Source organism: Mesoplodon mirus, assembly GCF_964341445.2.
Source record: "Mesoplodon mirus genome assembly, chromosome: 3".
NCBI classification, from domain to species: Eukaryota; Metazoa; Chordata; class Mammalia; order Artiodactyla; family Ziphiidae; genus Mesoplodon; species Mesoplodon mirus.
The window spans coordinates 47,828,686-47,846,520 of NC_138978.1; the positions used below are offsets into that span (position 1 = coordinate 47,828,686).

General features: G+C 42.5%; 1 protein-coding gene across 2 annotated transcripts; it reads left to right on the forward strand.

The window, feature by feature from the left end:
• Positions 1-1,509: 1,509 nt before the first annotated feature.
• Positions 1,510-16,566, forward strand: CPT2 (carnitine palmitoyltransferase 2). 2 transcript variants are annotated; one of them, XM_082614590.1, is made up of 5 exons: positions 1,510-1,716; positions 5,022-5,102; positions 6,854-6,960; positions 13,064-14,368; positions 15,392-16,561. In XM_082614590.1, exons 1-5 carry the CDS (start codon positions 1,565-1,567, stop codon positions 15,721-15,723), a joined length of 1,977 nt encoding a protein of 658 aa, XP_082470716.1. In that variant the 5' UTR covers positions 1,510-1,564; the 3' UTR covers positions 15,724-16,561. The 2 variants fall into 2 exon arrangements, with proteins under 2 accessions (XP_082470716.1, XP_082470715.1); XM_082614589.1 differs by lacking the exons at positions 1,510-1,716; positions 5,022-5,102 and adding an exon at positions 7,048-7,099 and having other exon boundaries at positions 6,906-6,960; positions 15,392-16,566.
• The last annotated feature ends 1,269 nt before the right edge of the window (positions 16,567-17,835 follow it).

Consider the following 17,835-nt stretch of genomic DNA (forward strand, 5'->3'; position numbering starts at 1 on the left):
CTTCCCTCAAGGGAGGAGGATTAGACATTCAGTATTTTTAAGTATCATGTTCAGTTCTTAGGGATTTGTAGTCACCACTGAATGAGTGTGGGCTCATTAGTGATCTTCCAGTTCAACCAGGGGTTACCTAACTAGATAGGGATAGAGTTGAGACCAAAACTCAGGTCTCCTGACTCCCAGTCTAGTGCTCTTTTCAGTGTGCTCCAGCTTCTGGCACTGCTTAGTCAGTTATGGGACAGAGCAGATGTACTGGGCTACCTCAAACCCACAGGGCCACGAGTGAGAGCTGAAGCTAAGGGAAGGTCCTGTTCCCGGAATGGAATTCTGTACCTCAAGCCAGACAGCATGATTTTGTGTCTTTTGATACCTCCTTTTCTTCTGTAAAATGGGAGCAGAGCCTGCTTAATCCTAAACTGCAGCTGAAAGCAAGAATGGGAGTGTGGTGGGGTTGCTTTGTGATGGGTAAGGGCTGATAGGTCTCTATTCAAGTTGTATAGTCTTAGAGTCAGAGTTGGAAGGAAACTTGGTGGTGATGTGTGGGGACAGGCAGCCTCATGGGGTCCACTGAGCATAGAAGGCTTCCTAGGGCCAGAGGCAGAGCTTCCTGTCTTTGGAAATGTTCAAACTGAGAAAGGATGTTCTAGCAGAAGGGATCCTGCTCTAAAAAGGGTTTTCTGCACAGAAGTGGTGGCTGGATGGGAGACTCCATGGTTTCCGGCTTCTGCACACATTTTCTCTATTATTATTATTATTATTTTTTTTTTGCCGCGCTGCATAGCTTGCGGGATTTTAGTTCCCCCACCAGCGACTGAACCCGGCCCACGACAGTGAAAGCGCGGAGGTCCTAACCAGTGGGCCGCCAAGGAACTCCTGCATACATTTTCTCTAATACCGGCTCAAGTGAGCTCGAAGGGCAGCTCGGCGGGGCTAATCACGGTATGTTAAAAACCTTCTGCTGGGCAAACGTGACGGGTGACTAGTAACTACAGCAGCCACCATTTACTGCTTACAGCGCCAGGCACCGTACAAACCAAGTTGTTTCATTTCACATCTAGGAACGTGGGGGCTGGGTTGAATGATCATACCTCTACTTCTCAGATGAGGATACAGAGGTTTAAATTTTTTCCCACGATCTCCCAGGGACAGAGTCTGGACCAAATGTATCAGATTCCAAAAGTTTTTTTCGGCTTCTCTTTTTCTCCAGTTCAGTTTCCATCTTGTTCCAAAACAGGAGAAGGGTGTGGCTTCGGAGCTCGGTTTCCTGCCGCCTAGAGAGCGGAAGAGAGACCAACTGAGCCGGGAAGCGACGGCCGTCCCAGCCCCGCAGTGGGCGGGACCCTCTGAGCCTTGGTGGGCCTGTGGGCGGGCCTATTTGCGGGCGGGCCCATCTGCGGGCGGGGCCTTCCGTGGGCGGGGCCAGAAGGCCGGAAGTTGTTCCGCGGACCAGCACAAACTGAACGCGAATCCCTGACGCTGCGTCCTAGGGCACTGAGGGCGGCGGCCTGGTCTCTGTAACCAGAACTCCGCGTTCTCCGCGTTCTCGCTGCTTCCGCCTCCCGGGACGATGGTGGCCGGCCTGCTGCTGCGCGCCTGGCCCCGGGGCCTTGCCTTTGGCCCGGGAGCCCCTAGTCGGCTCCTGAGCACAGGCTTCGACCCGGGCCAGTACCTGCAGCTGAGCATCGTGCCCACTATGCACTACCAGGACAGTCTGCCCAGGTGAGCCCGGCCTCCCGGTCCCCGCCGTCCACACGAGCTGGGGTTCGGCCCCAGCCTCTCTCCAATCACTCACGCCTATTCTGCTGAACTCTCTTCCGCCTCTAAAGTTTTACCTGGGACGCTGCCGCATCCTCCAATCTGAAAATCCTGTGACTTTCAGGATCTCATGGCACTGGAACATCAGAAAGCCCAAATTCTCTTCCAGAATCCCCCGCTCCCCCCAGCCATTGTTCTCTCAGATTTTCTCTCTTGAACTCTTCTCCAACTCCTACAAAAAACCGACTTCCAATCAAATATCTAATTGTCCCTCACACTTCTCCCTGAAAAACGTCCAACCTGCATATCGCCAACACTACCCTTAGCCCTCCAACTAGGTTGTCTCCCCTCATTCCTGCACAGAATATGGATCGGTCAATTCCTGATACATAATAGGTACTCTCCCTCAATTTCTCCCAGCACGGCACCTTTTTCACACCTGTTACTCATAACCCTCAGCCCCACTCCCCATGCCTCCATTCCTCTTGTATTTTAGCACGCTATCCTCCCCCAAGCAGATTCAAATATTCATCTTACCCTCCAAGTCCTCAGCATTCTAAGTCCAGTCTTCACCTGGAAACCTTTCACCCCTACCAAACCTTCCTCAACACTCCCCCCACCCTCCTCCCTAACCCACATTACTCCCTGCAACTTCAGCCCACCCTCACAGAATTCTAGGCAGCACCCTCAGTACCCCTCTCCAAATCTTACCTTATTCACATTAAATACAGAGCCCCCCCAAATTCTGTGCCTCCTCACCATAGCTGCACCCCCGCCCCCTTCTAAAACACTTCTTCCAGAATCTACTTCCCCTGTGATACACAGCTCCCATACATCTTCCTTCTCCTTCCCTCATCCGGTATTTTCTTTAATTCAGCTTCTAGTTTGCCCAGTCTTTGAACTCCCAGCCTTACTCTAAGCTGCCAGGTCTCCTCCAATATTAGAAGTGTCCCTAAATTCCTTCACCCCCTAAAACCAAACTTTAACTTCTCTACTTACTCACCAGTTAGTTCCTGGTGCCAAGTTCCAAATTTGTTTCAAAGAGCCTTTTTACTTCCTTTCTCCCCAAGCCGCCATTAGGGATCTCCCTCCCAGTCCAGGGGCTGGAGACCCTACCCCATGACAAAACAAAGACTGTCACAGGCATCAACCCCAACTACTAGGTTGCTGTTTTTCTCTACAGCCGGGAACCCCTTAACCCATTGTCATCACTGCCCACCCCCATCCTCTCAGGAGTATCATCATTGTCAAATTACAGTGTGCAAACATCTAAAACAAGTCAAAATGAGATTATCTAGCCCCAATCCCACCTTTTAAATTTGGCAAGAGGATGGGGAAGAGAAAGAAAAGCTCTCTGTGCCTGTGAGATAAGCCTTGACTTCCTGACTATGAGCTGAGCCCGTATGTGGGGGAAAGGTGAGGAATGACACAGCCTGTCTTCCCTTGCCAAGCCCAGCAGCAGATGGCCTTTAACTTTCAGACAGTCCCGGGCCCCACCCAGGTGTAAGATCAGAGGGGTTTTCTCCATTTTAGAATTGGAAAGCTGGGAAGAATATTAAGAATATCAAGGAATATCAAGATCATTTCCTCCAATCCACAGCACAGATATCTTGGAGCTACAAACAGTAGCGCTCATCACCTGTGTATAACTTTAAATGATGACTCCCTCCCGAGGCCTCCACCACCTCACCTGTAAGTTGGAAGTTAGATAAGATGAGATTCCTTTTATCTGAGATTCTGGAAAGGTAAAATGAATTGTCTTTCACACTCGGTTTTTTTTTTTTTTTTTTTGCGGTACGCGGGCCTCTCCTATTGCGGAGCACAGGCTCCGGACGCGCAGGCTCAGCGGCCATGGCTCACGGGCCCAGCCGCTCCTGTGGCATGTGGGATCTTCCCGGACCGGGGCACGAACCCGTGTCCCCTGCATCGGCAGGCGGACTGTCAACCACTGCGCCACCAGGGAAGCCCCCAATACTGCTGTAATTTAGTTCCATTGAGAAAATTCAGTTTGTTGTACTAATAACTCCAAAATAAATCATCACTCTGAAAACTGACTTTACCCCACTAAAGTAAGTCCAAGCTAGAGTTAACACTCCGGAATCTTTTGGATAAGGACTGCTTTTACAAAACTGCCATTGCCTCTAATTTAGAATTGTTTAAAAAGAAGGTAAAATTTCCTTAATGTCCCTACTGTATCAAAACAAAGTCTTGAGAAAGGTAAGTAGGTAACTTTGTACTTATGAGATAGCTGAGCTAGTGTTAGGGATTTTCTGCATAAGTCCATGTAAGGGGACCTACAGTGTTACAGTGTTGTGAATGGTTACTCAGTGCAGCCTAAGTCCATGATGGCTGTAAATTCAGATTTATTTTTTGACATTGTATTTTGGATAAACATGCATTGAAAAATAAACTGAAGAACTACAGTGTATCTTATTAGTAAGGTCTTAAACTGTGTTTTATGGATAACTTTTCAGTTTTCCTAAATGGCTGCTATATTTAGATATTTTGAGTGTATCAGTGTTAATTTTGAGTTGGCAGAGGTAACCTAACAAACTTGGATTAAGTTTTGGTATTAGGGGATATATCTTTCAATAAAACTATTAACATGAAAAAAAAAAGTATGCCTCACGACATACCCCTGGTGTTTTCATTTCACTGTGGACCTGTAACTTCATTGCCATAGCTGTCATTGGGAATCCACTGGTAGAGAATGATGAGTAAGTAAGCATGGAGGAAGATTTGGTTCTTCCTCACAGGACTCCTGGTGAGCTGGGCATGGCTTGATGGTCGATCCCATGGTTGGCTGGCCCATTGGACAGACCTGTGTTTCCCTTTTGTATGATTCTCTGTCATAAAATACACTAGAAAATTTAAAAATAGAAGTTTTTTTCATCTTGGGAGAGAAAAAGACAGTCGTTCAAACTAAGGATAGAAATAAAATCAGTGCCAGTATAGGGTTAACACAGGTTTTATAACTGTGACAGGAAACAGGAATTTTCGGGCAGCTTCTGCTTCCCCATTTTGAATCTGTTAGTAATTCAGCTTATGAAATTCATCAATACATTAAAAAGTTATTATTTTACTTAAAAAAAAGAGCTACCAATTATACTTAAATTCATCTATTCTCACTTGTAAGTGGCTTCCTTTTGTTGTTTGTTTTTTTGGAAAGAAGTTAATTATCCAGTAATTATTGGTTAGTTTGGGTTGGGAAGCTAGTTAACCTCTTCCACAGATTGTCACCCTTACACTTGACCTTACTTTCTTCCCAGGCTGCCTATTCCCAAACTTGAAGACACCATGAGGAGATACCTCAGTGCGCAGAAGCCTCTCTTGGATGATGGCCAGTTCAGGTAAAAGCTGAGAACCCTGAATGGCCATGGATGGGTGGCTCAGGGGAGGCTGGCAAGTGCTGGTGAACCAAGTTTCAGGGAGTGTCTGTGATTTGATTGGGTCACCAGGCACCTAGGACCTAGTCTTTACATTTGCGAGTTCAGGAAATAGATTTTCACTCATGAAGGGCTGACCAAACCCTGAGGTGAGAGTCTCTTTAACTAGACTCAACTGGCAATGGTTTATAAGCCAGAATGCCAAATTTGTGCTATCTTGGTGGGTGTTACCTGGTCGGCTAGCTGGTACCATTTACAGGGGGCATGTGCTCTTGGTAGGGAGGTTCATTAAGGAGAGCATGTGGCAGACCAGAAGTTTGCTTGGTGAGCATATGTACTGGGTTGGATAGTGTGCCCTCCAAATTCATTCCCTTTTGAGAACCTCATTATGTGAACTTATTTGGAAATAGGGTAGTTGCAGATGTAATTAATTAAGATGAGGTCATACTGGAGAGAGCTGAGTCCTTAATCCAATATGATTGGTATACTTATAAGAAGAGGAGAGACACAGAGACAGCCATGTGAGGACAGGCAGACTAGAGTGGATTAACAAGCCAAGGAATGCCAAGGGTACCTGGTAACACCAGAAGCTAAGAGAAAGTCTTGGAACAGATTCTCCACTGGAGTCTTCAGAGAGAATATGGTCTTGTCAGCACCTTGATTCTGTACTTCTAGCCTCCAGAACTGTGAGAGAATAAGTTTCTGTTGTCTTAAGCCATCCAGTCTGTGGTACTTTGTTATGGCAGTCCTAGGAAACTAATTCAGTATGGAATTGGAAAATAATATTGGATATTGTTAAAAAGCGTATTCCATCAAGCTCTTATATCCTGGTATAGTACTCTTTTTCCACAATGGGAATTTGTTGTGCAAATAACTGGCCTTCTCATTAGAATCACGGAGTCCTTCAGTGGACAGTGCTGGAAAAAAAAGATGAACCATTCATAATGTAGTCCTCTGCTTTTAAATATTCCACATTAGTCACTTGAAGCTTCTATTGACATGGTAATGATGTAATAGCTACCTGTTACTAAGTATTATGTTTCAAACTATCCTAAATCCTTAGCTCTATAAATATTTTTAAAATCATGGAAGGTGGTATATTATCTCTATTTTACATATAGAGAAACTGAGACTGAGAGAGATCAAGTAACTTGTCCACGGTTATACAGTTTGAAAGTAACAGAGCTAGAATTCAAACTTAGCTCTTCTTGGCTCCAAAGCTTATATCATTTTCTCCATGCCTCCTAGATTACACATTATCTTATGAGATGTGGATTCACCTTCCTAATCAATCATTTTAAGATATCCTAGATTTATCTGTTTAGATTGATTCCTGTTCTTCTGATCAGAGGTACTTTCTGATCTCAGTCCCTGGTTCTAGGGATATGCTATTGGGGACCCAAAGTTCTGTGATGAGTTCTCGGCCATGAATAAAAATCATCTATTCCCCAGCCGCATAGCACAGGGAGATCAGCTCAGTGCTTTGTGACCACCTAGATGGGTGGGTTAGGGAGGGTGGGAGGGAGATGCAAGAGGGAGAAGATATGGGGATATATGTATATGTATAGCTGATTCACTTTGTTATAAAAGCAGAAACTAACACACCATTGTAAAGTAATTATACTCCAATGAAGATGTTAAAAAAAAATAATAAATAAATAAAAATCATCTATTCCTTGCCATGGTTTGATTCTATCTTTTCTTGAACATTTAAGGAAAACGGAACAATTGTGTAAGAGTTTTGAAAATGGGATTGGAAAAGAACTGCACAAGCAGCTGGTCGCTCAGGACAAGCAGAATAAACATACGAGCTACATTTCAGGTGGGTAGGCAGGGCTGTGGGCTTGATATTTCCAGAGCCCTCTGTAATGGAAAGCAAGTCATCTTCTCTCCTGTTTTAATCTCACAGATATTTTTGGTGAGACCAGCACTGAAGTGTTATCTCATCCTCTCTTCCTGAGGTAAACATTAAGGTTGAGTGAGTTCATCCTCCACTGAGGTGCTGCCTGGAGTCCATGCTCAAGAGCAGTAGCTTGCCTGCTCTGTAGGTGGGATCAAGATAGAACCTCATCACTGGTTCTGTCTGTAAAGGATGCAGGATTTAGTCCTGTGTCCTGTGTGTATCATTCTAGGTCCTTCACGGTCTGGCCCAACTGCCCGCTCCAGCCTCATCTCTTACCATCCTCCCTGACACACCCATGCTTCAGCAAAACTGAACAACTCCTTCCCTCAACTCGTTAGTCTTTCATTCTTCTGTGCCTTTATCCATGTTGTTTGCCCCACCATTTTTTACCTGGCAAATTCTTCCTTTAAGACCCAGTTAGGGTGGTTATCAGAGGTTCAGGACAGGGGCTAGGCAAAATGGGAGATGGGGATCAAAAGGCACAAACTTCCAGTTATAAAATAAGTAAGTCCTGGGGATGTAATGTATAACCTGGTGACTATAGTTAATAATACTGTATTGTATACTTGAAAGTTGCTGTGAGTATAGATTTTAAAGCTTCTCATAAGAAAAACAATTTTGTAAGTATGTATGGTAATGGATGTCAGCTAGACTTATTGTGCTGAGCATTTTGCAGTATATACAAATATCAAATCATGTTGTACACTTGAAACTAATATAATGTTATATGTCAATTACTCTCAATTGAAAAAAAAAAAAGATCGGGTAGGATGATTTTTCTATGAAACCTTTCAGCCCTTCTTCCCATTCAGAGTTGGTTGCTTCCACCTCTGTTCCCACAGCACTTCTTTTAACTCAGTTTATATTTTTAATAAGGTTATACATACATACAGTTTAAAGAATCAAATAGTTTTCTCAGGCTTGTTAGGAGAAACAGAAATTTCCTGACCTTGCCCTAATTTCTCACTTCTCATTTTCCCCCATTCTCTAAATTACTTGCTCATATTAATGCATCTTTTGTAGTTTTAGGCATTATCTATTGATGTCTCACTGTAAAAGATTAGGATTTAGCAGTCTCTTATATCCTCACCACATTTCCATCCCCTCATTGTCACAGTATAGTTATTTGTAATTTTCGTTTGCTCAATACCTAGTGTTTACACTATTATAATCATGTAAACACTATTGTCAGCTGAATTGTTTTGCTTTCTACGTGCTTAATAATTTACCTGGGATTTTTTTTTTTTTAATTCTCATCTTCCTTCATAGTCTGTCTCGAATTTGCTTTTTGCTGGTTTGTTTTACCCTCTTTTCTTTCTTCAGATGTTTCATAATCCTTCTCTGTTGTCTTAGATCTGAATGAGATGTTTAAAAGTTGTGGGAAGCTCTGTAGATGAGGGTGTGCTCGTCAGTCACAGCTTCACTGTAATGTGATCAGCTAAACCATTTCCTCGGGGTGCCCCTAATGTTGGTATCTTTGGGTTAGACTCCCGGGGAAGGCTTTTCCAGTAAACTGCCAAAAGGTATTTTCCTGTTTGCTGCTGTTGTAGGAGTGGGATAAGGGGAGAAGGCTTGAGCTCTCATATGTAACTTATGTCCCCCAATTTTACTTTCTCCAGTGAGTAAAACTTAAGTCTCCTATTGGAGTGGGGAGGGAATCTGGGGTGTGGGGTGGGGGTCTAATTAAACAGCCCTTCAACCAGATATATCTAGGCTGCTACTTCCTGAGCCCTCTGGGGGTTCTGCTGTGTAAATCATACTGTTTCTTGGCTTTCTCTGCTGCCAGGTTAGGGTTGGCTTCCTTGAATTGGCTAGAGAGCTTTCCAATTTCTAATATTTGCTCTTTTCTCCTCTCTCATTCTCTTTGCCTTATTGGTTTCTGTCTCTTTAAAATTCTTTTACTGAACGGATCAGAGGCATAAATTCATGTCTTCTTTTGTCAAATATGTCTTGCCCCCATTTTAATGCATTGCATTATGTTTTAATTCTATTTGTCTCCTTCATCAGAGTTCTTCTGAATTAAAGTCCATGCCCTATTCCTCTCTATATCCCCTGGGCCAGGGCCTGGCGCAGTACTGATTTGCAAGGAATGAAATGGAATGAAGGGACCAGCAAATGAATAATAGATAAATTCATGTCCATTAATCCTTTCCCAATACTTTATATGTAAAAACTATTTCCTTGAATCAAAGATAGACTATATTTGATTAGGAAGTTCCTAATCCCGCCAGGAACTTCCCTTGAAAACACATTTTCTGATAAGATACTGCCTCTGGAATTTTTACAAGCAAAACATCCGCAGGAATACAGAGGGCTAGTTGGAGTGGTTCACTCGCATTGATAGTTATTTCTAATTGCTTTTCAAGCATTTCCTAAAAGAGGGAGTGCAGTAATATACATAGTACACAGAATGATGGTGAAGACTTTTTGCCATTTTAGGGAAACAGTCAGGTGTGAATGTTGTCCCTGAAAGGAGATGAAGCACGAGAAACCTAAGCTGATGGGGTGGGAATTAACAATTACTCTATTTCAGCATGAATGCCAGTGAGGTATTATTGTTTTTTATTTCTGTAAGTGTCAAAAAAGGAAACGGAATGAGGAGGAAAAAGCAATTAATAAACATTAGGGAAATGTAAATCAAAACCACAGTGATGGTTACCCACCAGAATGCCTCCAACAAAATATGAGCAAACCAAAGCCAACAACGCATAAAAAAGATCATACACCATCATCAAGTTGGATGCATCCCAGGGTCACAAGGGTGGTTCAGATATGCAAGTCAATCATGTGATACCCCACATCAACAAAAGAAAAGACAAAGACCATATGATCATCTCAGTAGATGCAGAAAAAAACATTTGATAAAATGCAACATTCATTCATGATAAAAACTCTTACCAAAGTGGGTATAGAGGGAACATACCGCAATATAATAAAAGCTATTTATGGCAAACCCACAGCCAATTGAATACTCAACAGTGAAACGCTAAAAGCCTTCCCACTAAATTCTGGAACAAGACAAGGGTGCCCACTCTCACCACTTCTATTCAACATAGTATTGGAAGTCCTAGCCACAGCAATCAGACAAGAAAAAGAAATAAAAGGTATCTAAATTGGAAGGGAAGAGGTAAAATTGTCATTATATGTAGATCATATGATACTCTATATAGAAAACCCTAAAGGCTCCCGAACACAGAAACTATTAGTACTGATAAACGAATTCAGTAAGGTAGAAGGATACAAGATTAACATAGAGAAATCAGTTGCATTTCTTTACACTAACAATGAAGTATCAGGAAGACAAAGTAAAAAAACAATCCCTTTTAAAATTGTGTCCAAAAAAAGTGAAATACCTAGGAATAAACCTGACCGAAGAGATGAAAGACTTATATGCTGAGAACTATAAAAACATTGATAAAGGAAATTGAAGGTGATTCAAAGAAATGAAAAGAAATACCATGCTCTTGGATTAGAAGAATTAATATAGTTAAAATGGCCATACTACCCAAAGCAATCTACAGATTTAACATGATCTGTATCAGATTACCCATGACATAATTTCACAGAACTAGAACAAATAATCCTAAAATTTACATGGAACCACAAAAGACCCAGAATTGCCAAAGTAATCCTGAGGAAAAAGAACACTGCTAGAGGCATAACCTTCCCAAACTTCAGGCAATACTACAAAGGTACAGTAATGTAAACAGCATGGTATTGGCACAAAAACAGACATATGGATCAGTGGAACAGATTAGAGAGCCCAGAAATAAATCCACACACCTACGGTCAATTAATCTACAACGGAGTAGGCAAGAATATACAATGGAGAAAAGACAGTCTCTTTAATAACTGGTGCTGGGAAAACTGGACAGCTACATGTAAAAGAATGAAATTAGAACATTCTAACACCTTATACAAAAATAAGCTCAAAATGGATTAAAGACCTAAATGTAAGACCAGATACTATAAAATTCCTAGAGGAAAACATAGGAAGAACATTCTTTGACATAAACCACAGCAATATTTTTTTAGATCTGTCTCCTAGAGTAATGGAAATAAAAGCAAAAATAAATGATTGGGACCTAATTAAACTTAAAAGCTTTTGCACAGCAAAGGAAACCATAAACAAAATGAGAAGATAACCTGCGGAATGGGAGAAAATTTTTGCAAATGATGTGACCAACAAGGGATTAGTCTCCAAAATTTACAAAGAGCTCATACAGTTCAATATCAAAAAACAACCCAATCAAAAAATGGTCAGAATGGGACTTCCCTGGTGGCACAGTGGTTAAGAATCTGCCTGCCAATGCAGGGGACATGGATTCAATCCCTGGTATGGGAAGATCCTACATGCCGTGGAGCAGCTGGGCCCGTGTGCCACAACTACTGAAGCCCACGTGCCTAGAGCCCGTGCTCTGCAACAAGAGAAGCCACCGCAGTGAGAAGCCCGCACACCACAACTAAGAGTAGCCCTGCTCGACGCAACTAGAGAAAGCCCACGTGCAGCAGCGAAGACCCAATGCAGCCAAAAATAAATTTATAAATAAATAAATAAATTGTATATCTTAAAAAAAAAGATGGGCAGAAGACCTAAATAGACATTTCTCCAAAGAAGATATACAGATGGCCAACAGACACATGAAAAGATGCTCAACATTGCTAATTATTAGAAAAATACAAATCAAAACTACAATGAGGTATTACCTCACACTAGTCAAAATGGTCATCATCAAAAAGTCGACAAATAATAAATGCTGGAGATAGTGTGGAGAATAGGGACTGTTGGTGGGAATGTAAACAGGTGCAATATGGAGAACAGTATGGAGGTTCCTTAAAAAACTAAAAATAGAGTTACCAAATGATCCAGCAATCCCACTCCTGGGCATGTATCTGGAGAAAACTCTAATTCGAAAAGATACATGCTCCCCAATGTTCATAGCCGCACTATTTACAGTAGCCAAGACATGGAAGCAACCTAAATGTCCATAGACAGATGAATGGATAAAGAAGATGTGGTATATATATACAATGGAATATTACTCAGCCATTAAAAAATGAAATAATGCCATTTGCAGCAAAATGGATGGACCTAGAGGTTATCATATAAACTGAAGTAAGTGAGACAAAGACAACCATCATATATTACTTACGTGTGGAATCTAAAATATGATACAGATGAACTTATTTCCAAAACATGTTTGAAACAGACTCACAGACATAGAAAACAAACTTAAGGTTGCCAAAGGGGGAAAGGTTGGTGTGGGGGAGGGATAAATTAGGAGTTTGGAATTAACAGAGACACACTAATATATCTAAAATAGATAAACAACAAGGACCTACTGTATAGCACAGGGAACTATATTCAGTATCTTGTAATAATCTATAATAGAAAATAATCTGAAAAAGGCTAGGTATATGTATATGTATAACTGAATCACTTTGCTGTACACCTGAAACTAACACAACATTGTAAATCAACTGTACTTCAATAAAAAAAGAAAAAATTAATTAAAAAATCAAACAATTTCAGTCAAAAAAAAGGGGGGTTAAACATAGACTTACCATATGACCTAGCAATTCCACTCCTAGCTATATCCCCCAAGAGAACTGAGAACATATGTCCACATGAAAATTTGTACATACCAGCATTATTCAAAATAACCAGTAAGTGGAAACAACCCAAATGTCCATCTACAAATGAATGGATAAACAAAATGTGGTACATTATTGGAACATTATTTAGCAATAAAAAGAAATGAAGACTGATAATGCTATAGCATGGATGAACCTCTAAAACATTACTGTAAGTGATAGAAGTCAGATGCAAAAGACCACATATTATATGATCCCATTTACCATTTATGAATTATCGCAGAGCAAAAAAATACTCAGAAAATTCCATCCTCTGGAGGTTAATGTCACTTCTGAATATGCTTGATTTTCCTTTTTTCTTTCTCAAATTTTATCTTTAGGAACTGCATTAACTCTTTATTGTTCTTTTAAAATTTTTATTTTTTAGGTCCCTGGTTTGATATGTACTTAACTGCTCGAGACCCCATTGTCCTGAACTTTAATCCATTTGTGTCATTCAACCCTGACCCAAAGTCCGAGTACAACGACCAGCTCACCCGAGCAACCAACATGACTGTCTCTGCCGTCCGGTTTCTGAAGACACTTCGGGCTGACCTTTTGGAACCAGAAGTGTTCCACTTGAACCCTGCCAAAAGTGACACTGATACCTTCAAGAGACTCATACGCTTTGTGCCTTCCTCTCTGTCCTGGTATGGCGCCTACTTGGTCAATGCATATCCCCTGGATATGTCCCAGTATTTTCGGCTTTTCAATTCCACTCGTTTACCCAAACCCAGTCGAGATGAACTCTTCACTGATGACAAGGCCAGACACCTCCTGGTCCTAAGAAAAGGACATTTCTATGTCTTTGATGTCCTGGATCAAGATGGGAACATTGTGAGTGCCTCAGAAATCCAGGCTCATCTGAAGTACATTCTCTCAGACAATAGCCTGGCCCCCGAGTTTCCGCTGTCATATCTGACCAGTGAGAACCGGGACATCTGGGCAGAGCTCAGACAGAAGCTGGTGAGTGGTGGCAACGAGGAGACCCTGAGGAAAGTGGACTCTGCTGTATTCTGTCTCTGCCTAGATGACTTCCCCATTAAGGACCTTGTCCACTTGTCCCACAACATGCTGCACGGTGACGGCACAAACCGCTGGTTTGATAAATCCTTTAACCTCATTATAGCCAAGGATGGCACTGCTGCTGTCCACTTTGAGCATGCTTGGGGCGATGGTGTTGCAGTGCTCAGGTTTTTTAATGAAGTGTTTAAAGACAGCACTCAGGCCCCTGCTATCACTCCACGGAGCCAGCCAGCTAACGCTGACTCCTCTGTCGCCGTACGAAAACTCAACTTCAAGCTGAACGATGCTTTAAAGACTGGCATTAGCGCTGCTAAGGAAAAATTTGATGCCACCATGAAAACCCTCACCATTGACTACATCCACTTTCAGAGAGGAGGCAAAGAATTCCTGAAGAAGCAGAAGCTGAGCCCTGACTCGGTGGCTCAGCTGGCCTTCCAGATGGCCCTCCTGCAACAGTATGGGCAGACAGTGGCCACCTATGAGTCCTGTAGCACTGCAGCATTCAAGCACGGCCGCACCGAGACCATCCGCCCGGCCTCCATCTTCACAAAGAGGTGCTCTGAGGCCTTTGTCAGGGAGCCCTCCAAGCACAGCGCTGGAGAGCTTCAGCAGATGATGGCCAAGTGTTCCACGTACCACAACCAGCTGACCAAAGAAGCAGCAATGGGTGAGACAGGGTTTGGGGAGCATGCCCTTAGGTCTTGTTGCCCTTAGCACTGGGGTAAGCCTCAGCACTATTCTACCCCACATCTGATTTCCACCTCTTCACTAGGTTTAATCCACCTGCCAACTGATTATTATTTTTTTCTACCTTAGCAGTCCAAACAGCCAGACTAGCCATTAGGGTTCAGAATATTCTCTCCTCCTAAGCAAGGATGGGGAAATGCATCTAACTTCGTCCTCATTTAAGGTCATTTTCAGCTGTGTTACATACTCTCTTCCTGTTATTTATTGGTCATCAGACTCACTTTTGACAACGAAGGATTTCTAAGCCCACGGCCCCTCTTACTTCACTTCAGTTGAAGTGTATTGGCTGCCTGTAAATAGGCCATCTCAGAAGCTCTTCCCAACCTAAGTGTCATCCTTCTTTGCCTCTTCATAGTAAAATTCGAGACCTAGAAAGGACCTGGAGGATCACACAGTCCAGTCCTTTCATGTAGCCAAAGTCCTGGAACTGAAAGGGACCTCCAAGACGTTCTAGTCTCATCCTTCTCTATTTTATAAGTATGAAACTGAGACCACTGGCTCAGGGTCATGCAGCAAATTATCAGGAAAGCGGAGATTAGAACCCTGGTCAAATACCCCTTCCATTTTGTTCCACTGACTCAATCTTGTCTTTTACACTTGATTTGGACTTTGGCTTTTACCTTAGTTTTTGAGTCCATAGTGTGCTCTCCACGTACTTTTCTTGACTGACTAAACTGATTCAATTTCAAAATTTTAAAAACCATGTGCATTTTAGGCTGATTTTTAGCTCAGCTGTTCACGGCTTTTTAAAAAGGAATATTTTAGAATGAACTGAGCCAGAGGTTAGCAAGCTGGAGGTGTGCATGCAGAGATAAACAAACCCTTCTTCCACTCTCAAGGATGCTGTGAAGGTGCTCCTACCATGGGTCAGAGGTTTTACCAAGTGAGGTACCTTTCAGTTCTGAGATTCTTAGACTCTGGTTTTCCATTTTGTCTCTGACAGGCCAGGGCTTTGATCGACACTTGTTTGCCCTGCGGTACCTGGGAGCAGCCAAAGGGATTGACCTGCCTGAGCTATACCTGGACCCTGCGTATAGGCAGATAAACCACAACATCCTGTCCACGAGCACATTGAGCAGCCCAGCAGTGAACATCGGCGGCTTTGCCCCCGTGGTCCCTGATGGTTTTGGCATTGCGTATGCTGTTCATGACAACTGGATAGGCTGCAACGTCTCTGCCTACCAAGGCCGCAATGCCCACGAGTTTCTCCAGTGTGTGGAGAAGGCCTTAGAAGGCATGTTTGATGCCTTAGAAGGCAAAGCCATCAAATCTTAACTTCTGGGTGGATGAAAAGCCTCTCTTGCTTCATCAACATGAAAATTGGGGCCTCTGTAGCCAGTAGCCACTGTTCTGTGACTAATGAAACTAATTGTGAGGTGCCTGAGCACCAGTGCTATAAGGTTTGAGCTTTAAAACCGTGGTTTTAAAGCTAAACATGTAATTTCCAAGTGGAACTAGATCACAACTAAAGGTAATATGAGATTTAAATTTTAAGGACATTTGATCAGGAGGTAAGACTTAGAAAATAACTCAGGTGTATTTATTGTTGAAGCAGAAATAAAATGCAATTCATGCTTAGAGGTGGTTCCTCTTAGGTTTTGGGTTTTTTTGTTTTGTTTTTTTGTTTTTGATTGTTTAACCTCGTTGCCTAATCCCCACAAAGAACTTTCCAGTAGTAAGTTCAGGTGATAGTAAGTTCATATTGGTTCCTGGCTCTTTGGGTGATGGTAGGAAATGCTCTTTTATCTTTCCTGTAAACTTGGTTCTCTCTCCTGGGAAATCCTTTGTTTAAAAACCCTCTTCATTTTTCTAAGGAGTAAACCACTACTGCTCGATTCTGATAGTCCTGCTGCAATAAAGGGTTATGCCCATAGATTTAGGGAGTTCTATATGACTGTTCTTCCAGCCAAATGAAGATTAATAACTGGTGTGTATTTATTTTTACCAGTTGAATCTTGTGTGCTAATTATGGAATAAGGTAGAATTATTGCTCTGTACATTTTGCACTTGAAACCTCTCCATTGAGTGAGCACAGAATTTATTGTTAGAACATTACTGCTCTAACAATTTATTGTTAGAATACTGCTGTAATGTGAAAAGGAAGCGTGTTCTCTTTTGGTTTTGAAAAGGAAGGGTTTTTGTTTGTGTTTAATTTTACCTGCATTTCTAGTGGCTTGCCCAGCAAGTTACTGGACAGCTGGGTTGAATTCTGGTATGAACCAGTCACAAAGCTCTTCCAATGTATTATCTCATTTAATCCTCCTTACAGTTCATGTAAACACTCCTGCAGGTTTTCTTAGCTGACCCTGTCCATCCTCTGCTCATTAACCATTTAGTGAATACCCAACAGGTCCCAGGTCCTCCATACTCCATGGTTTGATAAGAGAGAGGCATTTGTGGCTGCCAATGTACATAAACATATGCTGCTCTCATTCGGGACCCATGATCAGGAATACCAGAACTCTGGTATCTTGGTTCCACCATGTCCTTACTTTATGACTATAGGCAAGTTCTTTTGCCTTTCTGGTCTGTGAGTTCCTTTGTAAAATGGGGATAATTCCTATAGCATGGGGATATCATGAGAATTAGCTGTAACGATATAGGTAAAGCACCTGGCATACAGCTGAGGCTGAGCCTGTGCCCTCTTGTTCTGTGATGTCTTGCTGCCACTGTTCCATTCCTTATTGAAGTGCTGACCCCTCTTGGATAGCAAGTTCCCCATAGCAGGAGCTCTTAAGACCGAAGCATCAATTGAAGCTCGGTGGAAAAGTATATTTCATGCTTATGTTCAGGTGGATGTACCCTTGGACAGTACATCTTGGGTGTGAGCAGTCCCTTAAGGGGAACTGCCGGCCTGTCCCAGTGTTTGGCATTCCTATTTACAACTTCCTCCACCCCTCCTTCTGATCTTGGATTCATGCTATGAAGGGTTCTACGAGGTAGCTAGGATGGCAAAAACAGTTATTAAGTCTCAATCCAGTTAGAGCTCACACACAGGTCTTGCACATTTGTACAGAACTCAACTATTTGTAAAGCATCGGCCGATTTGATCCCCTCAGCTCTGAAATAGACAGAAGTTATCCCCATTTTCCATACAAAAGATGGACAGGTTGGGGGAGCTTGATAACATGTAGGATTAGGACCAGCTCTCTTGATTCCTTGTCCAGTGCTTTTTTTCCTATATTTGTTTGTCTAGGCTTCCGGTAATTAGATCTTAAATCAGCTGGCCTCCCAACTCAGGAGGATGAGTTTTGTTAAATTAATACCTGTTGCTCCTGACCCTAAAGCAGCTCCCATGTGGAGTTTCCCACGGTGCTTTGGGAAGCCAGCAAGCTCTGTCCTGGTGGCTCTTTTCCATGACTCCTGAACAAGTATGGCACATCTCCA

Excerpts from the sequence above, each read along its gene's own strand:
- CPT2 (XM_082614590.1), top strand. The coding sequence starts at position 1,565 with ATGGTGGCCGGCCTGCTGCTGCGCGCCTGGCCCCGGGGCCTTGCCTTT. Across the intron at positions 1,717-5,021 it reads TACCAGGACAGTCTGCCCAG|GCTGCCTATTCCCAAACTTG; the intron begins GTGAGCCCGGCC and ends CTTTCTTCCCAG. Across the intron at positions 14,369-15,391 it reads GACCAAAGAAGCAGCAATGG|GCCAGGGCTTTGATCGACAC; the intron begins GTGAGACAGGGT and ends TGTCTCTGACAG.